General features: G+C 37.9%; 1 protein-coding gene across 1 annotated transcript; it reads left to right on the top strand.

Annotated features, from left to right (window-relative positions):
- The first annotated feature begins 6,440 nt into the window (after positions 1 to 6,440).
- On the top strand, positions 6,441 to 7,220 carry LOC130949548 (uncharacterized mitochondrial protein AtMg00810-like). Its single transcript, XM_057878232.1, has one exon. The coding sequence runs from the start codon at positions 6,441 to 6,443 to the stop codon at positions 7,218 to 7,220; it is 780 nt and encodes a 259-aa protein (XP_057734215.1).
- The last annotated feature ends 3,833 nt before the right edge of the window (positions 7,221 to 11,053 follow it).

Below are 11,053 nucleotides of genomic sequence, written 5' to 3'. Positions count from 1 at the left end.
AATAACGAGACACTTTATTGTAAATCCTAGGGAGAACGACCCGAGGTTTAAATACTTCGGTTTATAGATTTTAGGGGTTTGTACTTGTGACAAACAAATTTTTGCATGAAAGAATTATTGTTGGTTTAGAGACTATACTTCAACGAGATTTCATTTGTGAAATTCTAAACCGTCAAAAATCCAATCATCAAAATGGCGCCGTTGCCGGGGATTTGCAATGGTGTTATATTATTGGTTATTGTACATATGTGAATATTGTAAATAGCTTGTCTTTTGCTTGTTTACTAGATTTTGTTAGTTTTATTTTGTCTTTCCCTAATGAATTCTCCCTATGGCTATGAGTTTGGTTCTAGTTTTGTTGTAGGAAATGTGCACCTCAATAATGATACTCATTATGGATGGAACCAACAAAGATGGGAGGAACCTCAAGGAATTGATCACTCCTATTGGCAACAACCTCCGGATACTTATTGGTATAATTTCCATCCTAATGCATGCCAATTTAATGGCTATGATGATTCTTTTTGCGACACTCAACAACCACCATCATATGCCTATGAATCTCATCCTCAACATGAACCTCAACCATTCTTACAAGCCATTCATTACCAAACACCACCCTATGATCCATATTCACCATATCACCAATCATCCATGCCATACTCTTATGACCATTATGAGCAAGAACCCTTAGAACCACCACAACCCTATCAAGATTACTCCCAAGAACCACCTCAATACACACAATCTCCACAACCTTACTAAGAAGAACCACCTTCCTATTATGAACCCTCTCTCCAAAATGATGAACCTTCCTACCCACCCCAAGCCCCAATAGACGATCCTCTCACTTTGTTACTTCAAGGACAAGAAGCTATGAAGCGGGATACATTTGAGTTTGTGACCAATTTGACCAAGGTGGTGCATACTTTAGCCCACCAATGTTTGAAGACTCAAGGTAATTCCGTGACCACATGTGAAATGTCAAAAGAAGAGCAAAGCATGAAGGAGAAATTGGAAAATTCGGTGGAAAAGGAGGAGTCAAATTTTGTGTTAGAACATTTGGAGAAGCCTATGATCATTGAAGAAAAGGGAGAAGTGGTTGAAGATTTAGGAGATGTTGAAAGTCCATAGGAATGTAGCATCATGGAGAACTCTTCCAAGAAGCTTGATATTGATGTTGAAGAGGGTGCACAACCTCCAAGGCATATCATCGTTGGAGACTTGGAAAAGGCTTATCAAGAGATGGATTCAATCATGGACGAATTTCTCTCTACAATGGAATCCTTGATGACAGGTCATCATATACCCATTTTTCAAGCTAATTTCATTTGTTTTACTAGTCTTTATGCACTTTCTTGCATCCTAAGTAAGCAATTTGGAATGAAAATGCATAACTTCTTTAAATCAAACAACCACCATTAAATTGATGCTAAATCATGAGGTTTGAGCTAAAATTAATGGAATTTTAATGAATTATAAACCTTATGAGTTTAGAGATACTTTGATTGGTTGTTTTGGTTTCTTGTAGGTGAAGAAAGGAAGAAAAGAAGAAAAATGTGGCTTAAGAAGTGTGACCAAGAGATGAGAAGTGTGGTGCAACATAGAAGGAGGAAGAAAACACTGCCCTCCACAAGAGCACACTGCCCTCCAGGGGAGAAGCATAATGAACCAAGCCTTGAAAAGCATCACTGCCCTGCCCACAATAAGGGCAGAGCACAATTTGATGCCAAGGACCAAAGGAAGCAAAAACTCTGCCCTGCCCTCCTCAAGAGCAATATCGGGCTTTCATGGAAAATAATTCAAAGGAAATTGCTTCCCAGTGCTTCCTATGGGTTTCGAACCCAAGAGCAAGGAGGAAAGAAGTAGCGCTCAAACACAAGGAAAACAAGCAAAAATTGGCTTGCTTTCAAACTCTAAGAATCGAACACGGCACCATGAGGAAGCAAGGAACTAGGCGTTACTTTGGTACCAAGAAAACCAAGGAAAAAGGAGCAGCATGTGCCTCCACCGAGTTTCGAACGTGGGACTTCACCATTTGCACATTGCCCTGCCCTCCACAAGGGCAGGGCAGCATTTCTTGGTGCATGGCACAAAAATTGGCGCGGCCAGCATGCACAATTAACGCGCACCAAGGGAGTTTTGGCCAGCAACAAGTGCGCACGGACAGCACTTGGCGCACCATAGCAACTCTGCCCTGCCCTTCACAAGGGCAGGGCAGCATCCTGACGCATCACACGCACCATGCGCACGCCATGAAGCCGCATGCACCATTTCCTGCTCTGCCCTCCACAAAGGCAGGGCAGCCTCCTGGAAGCTACTTTCTCATGGGCTGAAAATTGGATTAAAAATCCAATTTAATTCATTTCTTCACCAAATCAAAAGCCCATCCAAATTCTAAAATCCAAGAATAGAAAGTGTATAAATAGGAGATAGTTTGATGTAATTAGGACCTTCTTTTGATTTTTGAATTCCTACATTTTGAAACTTCATTTTTCTTTGAAAGCTTTGAACTGAGATCTGAGAGAATTGGGAAGGAGAATTGATCTCTCTTCTTCTTGGTTTCTGCTTGAGCACTTGTTACTTTTCTTGTTTGAGTCTTGGGTGTGAAGAATTGAGGAATTTCTTTCTCAATCTCCATTTAAGATCTCTGAGATTTCTCTACTGCATAATTGAGTTGAATCCCAATTCCTTTGCTGCTTCTTCTTTAATTTCTTGTTAATTGCTTTGTGAATTTGGATCTGGGAAGGCAATTGAGATCTAGACTTTGCTATCTAGTCTCTGGAGTCCTGAGATCCCATTTTCCTTCTGGTTCTTCTGTGAATCCCTGCTACAACTAAATTTTCCCTTCTGTTTGAGATTTAACAGAATTCAAATCATCTCTTGCTTTGATAATTGTTGCAATTTAATTTTCCTTGCTTGAATTCTGAAATCCCAGTCCTCAATTCCTTTTCCATTCAAGCAATTTATATTTCTTGCACTTTAAGTTACTGCAATTTACATTTCTTGCACTTTAAGTTTCAGTCATTTAATTTCTTGTTCTTTAAGATTCAGCTCTTTTAATTTCAGTTCTCTTTAATTTCTGCAATTCAACCCTCCCCCTTTACATTTTCTGTCATTTACTTACTGTTGGATACAAAATCACTCAACCAATACTTGGTTCGCTTGACTAAATCAACCACTGAACTAAAATTGCTCAATCCCTCAATCCCTGTGGGATCGACCTCACTCCCGTGAGTTTTATTACTTGATGCAACCCGGTACACTTGCCGGTGAGTTTTGTGTTGGATCGTTTTCCACACATCAATCCTCTCCCATTGGATATGGAGTTGAAATTATAGAAGAGTGTGCACAACCTCCCATACCCTTGGTGAACAATGAAGAAGAGCGTGAATCAAAAGAGAGCTACCAAGAGGAAAAAGTTGGCATGGTGTATATCAAAATTGAAGAATATGAAGAGGTTGATCAAGAGATGGATTTATTCATCAATGAATTCCTATCCAAAATTGACTCACCTCCCATTGGGCAAGATGAAGTTCTTGAAGACAACACCAAGCCAAGTGAAAAAGGGAAAAAGGTAGAAATTGAAAAAGCTTGCGAAGAGGTGGAAACAACTAAAGAAGAGCCTAAAGAAGTAGACCTTGCATTGTCTAAGTGTGGGGAGGTCTCCCTCCCCAAGTCACCATCCAACACAATATTCAAGTGGGTAAAACTCTTATCCCTAAGCTTTACTTTCTCACTTGAATATGGTTTAATTGAAAATGATGGTCAACTTAGAGCTCTTTGTGGAGTTAAAAGTATAAGAGAGTTGTGTAGTGGTTGGAAACATCATTCTCAGCTCATGACGGTTGTAAGCTCAAAATTCAAGAGCAATGGTTGGTGTAGAACCAAATTGCATGGGTCGAGGAAGTTGTTTGGAAGCTTCTTTGAGAATTCTAAGGTCATGCCACCCACATGGACTAATAATGATCAACTTAAAGATGGGTGTAGAAACAAGATATGGGATCCCGATATACATGAGGATCAACTTTGGGAGCCCCAAGCTTGTGAAGAACTCCATCAACACTTGGTGCAACAAATAAGAATTCTTGGGGCACAATGGAGAACCAAGCATTAGTGGGAGTTCCAAGATGAGTACAAGCACAAGCCACCTTGAGAGGAGCTCCCCATAAGTCCAACTTAAGGACAATAAACAAAAGTGCTAGGTGGGAGACACCCCACCATGGTAACATCTTTTCATTTTCTTTCTTTGTAAATATTGGTAGAATTAGTTTAATTTCGTGTTTTTACTGGTTTGTTAAGTTTAGTTAGAAGTATAATATGATAAATAAGGTTTTAGGGTGTTTTGGTAGCTGTTTTGAGGATTGAAAGGCATGGATTGGTGCAAGAACTTAGAAAAAATTTTGAAAAACAGAACACCATCCACGCGTGCGCGCACAGCACACGTACGCGCACCTGAGCATTTTTCGACCATCCACGCGAACGCGCACTGTACGCGTACGCGTGGATGTGAAAATTCTACCCCAGCCAAAAACCCGAGAGTTAGGCTTGCACTGTGCGAACATTGGGCCTAAGGCACAAGTCTGTGCACGCGTACGCGCACATGATCTTAAATTCGCAATGCACGCGCACGCACACTGTGCGCGCTTGCGTCGATTGCACAATCTGCACCCCCGGTACTTTAACCTGAGAGTTGTGCCACTTTTGGGCCAACATTATGCCTCTCGCCTAACTCGACGCACGCGTGCACGCATCTGGCGCGTACATGTCCTTAGGCCAATATGCACATCGACGCGTAAGCACGCATGACGCGTACGCGTCGGTAAAAAAAAAAAAGAGTTTTTTTCTCATCTTCCATTTTCTTTTGTTCATTACATTCGCATACTTTTACTCTTTCCATTTTCATTTTGTTTCTATAGCGTGTTTTCAGTTTTTTTTCTAAGTGTCATTTCAATAATGGTGTTGAATTCTTATACTCAATTATTGAGACTCTCTTGCTTTATCTTGGTGCTTTGTGATCTGTTTAACATTAATTAAAATGTTTGTTCCACACACAAGGTAGTGCTTTAGTCCTTCCTAACTCATTATCCTTTGTTTTTGTGCTTCATCATCATTGAGTTAGGTTGGGACCAAATGCCCTCATGCTTATCACTAATCTTGTTTGTGTCAATTCTTATTTGATCTTGATGCTCAATATGTTTTTCATGCTTTAACTTTACTCTTGCATCATGTGTTAAATCCTAGGGAGAACGACCCGAGGTTTAAATACTTCGGTTTATAGATTTTAGGGGTTTGTACTTGTGACAAACAATTTTTTTCATGAAAGGATTATTGTTGGTTTAGAGACTATACTTCAACGAGATTTCATTTGTGAAATTCTAAACCGTCAAAAATCTAATCATCAGAATTCTCAAAGAAAAAGTTAAAAAATACCTTAATACTATTTTTTGTTTGAATTCTAGAAACATTTTTATTTCAAAAAATGTTGTCTTCTATGAGGATTGCTTTTCATATTCTGTGATTTCTGATCATTCTCATGGACATGACCAACCTCAATTTGCATCCAACTTGAATCAAAATACCTTTGACCCTTTTATTGATGACACTACTAACTTGTGGCACCCTTTGCTAACCAATCCTGCACAAACTGCATCTCCAAACATTACAAGTGGGGACAACTATCTCTCGAGTCCCATTTCATCACATGCATCACAAACTACTCATGCATCATTCACACCTCAGCTAGCGCACAACTCTTCATTAAACACACAAACACCCCCAATTAAAGTAACAAAATCTTCAAGAATAAAGAAAATGCCAACATACCTTAAGGACTACCATTGTAAGATACATGCTACAACATCTATTGTCAATTTTCTTTGCAGGTACCCGATATCACAATATATGTCTTATGATGTACTTAGTCCCAAACACAAGTTCTTTTCTTTTGCTGTTGCTACAACTATTGTGCCTAGCAATTATGAGGAAGCAATTGTTCATCCTTGCTGGAGAGAGGCCATTCATAGTGAATTGGAGGCTTTGAAGCAAAATCAAACTGGGTGCATCATAAAACTCCCTGCTGGTAAGAAACCTATAGGTTGCAAATGGGTGTTTTGGATGAAACTTCACCTTGATAGTACCGTTGAACGCTACAAGGCCAGGCTTGTAGCAAAAGGGTTTACCCAAATAGAAGGAGTTGATTTTATAGACAAATTTAGTCCAGTGGTTCACATGACAACCTTGAGAATTGTATTGGCCTTAGCCGCGGCCAAGCAGTGGCACATCAAGTAGTTAGACGTTAACACTGCTTTCCTTCACGGTGATTTGAATGAGGAAGTATACATGAAACTTCCTCTTGGGCTTGATCATCCGGATGTGCAATCAGATTCAGTTTGTAAACTTCAAAAATCTCTTTATGGCTTGAGACAAGCGAGTCGACAATGAACTTAAAGTTGACTGAAACTCTCACCACTGCGAGCTTCACCAAATCTCAATCAGATCATTCTGTATATACAAAAATCACTCCTCAAGGGGTTACCATCATTATGGTTTATATTGATGACCTTGTTTTGACTGGTGGTGACTTGGATGAAATTGAGAGAATCAAAAAGTTACTTGATCTGCGGTTTAAAATCAAAGATTTTGGTGATTTGAAGTATTTCTTAGGAATGGAAGTGGCTAGATCCTCCAAAGGAATTCACATATGTCAGAGGAAATATGCGCTTGACATCCTCAAAAATTTTGGGTACTTAGATTGCAAACCTGTTAGCACGCATATGGATTACACTTGTACTTCCAAATTGTCAAGAGATAGTGGCATTGCTCTACCTGATCGCACTCCTTACCAGCAGCTCGTTGGAAGACTATTATACCTAACTAATACACGGTCAGACATTGCTTATGCTATGGGGCAACTTAGTCAGTTCATTGATTGCCCAACTGATGAGCACATGCGGGCAACTTTTCGTGTGTTAAAATACTTAAAAGGATGCTCGTCCATTGGTGTTTTCTTTTCAGCAGACAATGACCTCAAGCTTACTGGTTTTGCTGGTGCCGATTGGGCAACATGTGCAGATACTCGAAAGTCTATCACTGGCCACTACTTCTATCTTGGAAGTTCCTTAATTAGTTGGAAGAATAAGAAACAAAGTGTCGTCGCTAGATCCTCCTCCGAGGCAGAATATCGAGCCTTGGCATTGGCTACTTGCCAAGCTCAATGACTATCTTTCATCATGCATGAACTTGTACTGCCCTTAACGGAGCCCATTACTCACTTTTGTGACAGTAGATTTGCTATTCACATTGCCACTAATCCTATTTTTCACGAACGCACAAAGTATATCGAGGTGGATTGCCACATTGCTCGGAATTAGCGCCTTTCCGGTCTCACTCACTTGATGCCAGTCTCCTCATCCAATCAGCTCGCAGATTTTCTGACAAAAGCTTTGCCACTGGGTTCTTTGCGATTAATCTTTCCAAACTAGGACTTCTAAACATCCACATCCCTAGTTTGCGGGAGGATGTAATTTGAGTCATAAGTTGCTAATTATGCGCTATTTGGCATTTGGTTTGTTACCCCTAATGCCTCGGCAAATCAGTTATTCAATTATTGTTATTATGTACATATATATACAATAGCTATTTGGGTATTTTTTAACTTTTTATTTGAAAATTCATTCAACCCCATTTTTCAATATTGGTTCTCTGTTTACTTTCCTTCCTTTCTCTCTCTCTTTAGAACCATCTCTTTTTTCACCTCCTTCTCTTTGTCCATTCTATCTTTCTTTGTTCTCAAACTCATCTAACAGTGTTTGATGAGAGTGAAGCCTTGACGATGGCCAAAAGCATAGGTTAGAAATTTGATTATCAAAATGGAATCGGCATTGTAAGTATAGTCCTAACCCAACAAATCTACCATCAATCAAATGTTATCACAATTAAAACCAAATATAAATCGGGAGTTTTAAATCCCAGGTCGTTCTCCCTAGGAATTGCAATTAAGTGTCATATTATTGGCTATGAGATCAAGGGGGTTTGGATGATGGCACGGAAATGTAAATAGCAAGAAATGTAAATATACAAGAAGGTAACTTAACATGCAAAAAATTAAATGAAGGTAAGTAAAGGCAATGAAAATAGAAATTAAGTGCTAAAAAGGACTCTTGGCAAGAATTGGGTAATTAGGGATTCCTATTTTAGTTGTGGACCACAAACATGAAAATTATGTGGAATCAATCCAAACTAGTCAATCCTCCTTGAGAATTAGTCAGAAGGGTGTAATTGATCTCAATCCATAAGTCCTAGTCAACTCACTAATTACTTAGTGAAAGACTAGCGTCAATAGAAAGCAAAGCAATTAACTATTCTCACACAATGCGGAAAGGACATCCACAACTCAATTTCACCCAAACATCCAATTTCTCAACCAAGAATGTGAAACTTAACATGCAAGAAATTAAAAGTCAAAAGCAATAAAATGCATGGAAAGGAAACTTCAAATGCAAGAAAACCTCTTGGCAAGTAATTGAGAGCTAAGGTTACCTATCCTAGGCATTGACCACAACATATGATGATTATGAAGAGTTAATCCTACTTAGTCAATCTTACATCAAAGATAAGTCAAATAGGCATAGTTGATTTCAATCCCTAAGTCCTATGTCAACACTAAGGGGTCACATAGTGTCAAGGGAGACCAAATCAACTAACTACTCTAATATATCAAACAAGAATGGACATAAATGACTCAAGGATCACCAAAGTCAACAATTTCAAGCCAAGAGTGAAGAAAAACTAAGTAAAAACTAAGCCAAGCATTTTATCAAACACTTGGTGTGCATGAAAATAAAATAATATTAAATTGCAATAAAATAAATTCTAATGCTACCAAAGCAAGAAAATAACAATGACAACTAGAGAAAGCAATAAATGACATGGAAATATAAATTTGCATTAATTGGAATTAAAATAACAAAAGTGTGCATAAACATAAAAATGACAAAATAAAGGAAATAACAAGAGAAATGAAAAAGAACAAGATGAAGGAACATGAAAACATAAAGGAAATTACACTAAAACAAAAATTAAAGACAAAAACTAAAGAGAAATTAAACTAATAAATCCTAATTCTAGAGAAAGGGGGGAACTTCTCTCTCTAGAAACTAAAAGAAAACATCATAAAAGCTAAACCTAATTGCCCTCCCTTCATCCTTCTCTAATTTGGCCATAAATAGCTTCAAAAAATGAGTTGAATTGGGTTTTGGGGCCCAGAATTCACCCCGAGCAATTTGCCATTAATGAGGTCACGTGCAGGGACCTGTGTGGACGCACAGATGTGTGCGTCCGCACACATGCTAAATCCTGACTTGTGCGTACGCACAAGTACCTTTGCATATGCATGCCTAAAGTTATGTCCACTATAGAAAATTGCATATCATTTTGAAGGCAGCGGATGTTAGCTTTCCAATGCCGCTTGAACCGTCTCATTTGGACCTCTGTAGCTCAAGTTATGACCACTTTAGTATAGAGAGGTCAGGATTGACAGCTTTCCAAATCCTTCATTTCTTGAATTCTTCCCTTTTGCATGCTCTTTTCCTCACTTCTTCAACCCATACTTGCCTTGGAAACCTGAAATCACTTAACAAATACATCAAGGCACCAAATGGGATTAAAGTGAATAAAATTTACTAAATTAAGCACAAAAGAGCATGTTTTCACTTTTCCAATACAATTTAGGAAGAAATCTCAAAAGCATGCTATTTAGGTGAATAAATGTAGGTTTATGTGATAAAATCCACTCAAATCAAACCAAAATATATTGTAAAATATTGACTCATCAATTCTCCCACACTTAAACAATAGCATGTCCTCATGCTAAACACAACCAAAGGAGATGAATGAAGGGGTAAACATCTTATTGAATGCAACTATCTATATGTATGCAAGTATGTATATACTATATATACCTATATATACTATAGTATCCTATTGAATTGGTGAAAACAAACAATCAAATTCCCAAGCAAGTATATAGATATATAGGGCTAAGCAAAGAAGTAGCTCAATGTAATCAAAATCCAAAGAATTGATTTAACTCATCAAAAAGAAGCAACTTGCAAGAATGCATGATAAAAAGTGTGAAAACATAGAGTTGAGTGATCGAACGCTCACTAGGTATGTATACACTCTAATCACTCGTTGTCTAGGGGTCAATTCACTCAAGTCTCATCCAATCATGCTTTCAAGGTTTTGCTTTTCATGTAACAATCATCAACCATGTGATGCATGAATGCAATTATCATGAGGACTTATTAGGGTTGTAATGGGGTTAAGGTTAAGGTGGGGTAGATATGGCTAAGTGAACTAAAAAATTGGATCTTTGATTAGCTCAAGTATCTCACTCAACATATATCAACCAAACCACAAAAAATACATTCTAACCACCCATTACTTCTTTCCGCGCACATTTATGCCTTAGTTTTTATTCAAAACACATATGCATTTCTTATTCATTTTTTTCTTTTCTTTGGGACAACCTTTGTCCCATCTTATTACTATATTTTCTCTTTTTTTCTTTCATTTCATTTTTTTCTTCTTTTCTATTTCACTCTCTCTTTTTTTTTTTTCTATGACAAATGCATATAGTTAAAGTAAATTGAAACATGAATGTGCACCTATTTTTCAAATTTTTTTAAGAATTACCCAAAACAAAATTTTTCTCTACCAATGTTTCTCAAAATTTTCCCCACACTTAAATGACACGCATTCCTCAACCTAAGCTAATCAAAGATACAATTCAAGGTAATTCATGGTTTTTCGCTTAGGGTTGTGATGTGCTAACAATTAGAACAAAGGGGATTAAAAAGCTCAAAAGGGGTTAACAAAGGTAGATGCAAGGGTAGGTCCATATGGGTGAGCGAGTTTGATTCAAAAATGACCTCAATCATGCTAAATTCATTCAAAACATCAAACATCGGAAATAAAAAATCAAGCGAAACCAAGATCACAATCATAGAAGGATATATAACACACAATGAACAAAATTAGTGGTTAAGAG

This window comes from Arachis stenosperma, chromosome 9, assembly GCF_014773155.1.
Source record: "Arachis stenosperma cultivar V10309 chromosome 9, arast.V10309.gnm1.PFL2, whole genome shotgun sequence".
Lineage (NCBI taxonomy): Eukaryota > Viridiplantae > Streptophyta > Magnoliopsida > Fabales > Fabaceae > Arachis > Arachis stenosperma.
Note: the sequence above shows the minus strand (reverse complement) of the source record. Positions and strands in the feature narration are given on the sequence as shown.

Bases quoted from the DNA above. Each gene is read 5' to 3' on its own strand.
- LOC130949548 (XM_057878232.1), top strand. From the start codon at position 6,441: ATGAACTTAAAGTTGACTGAAACTCTCACCACTGCGAGCTTCACCAAA.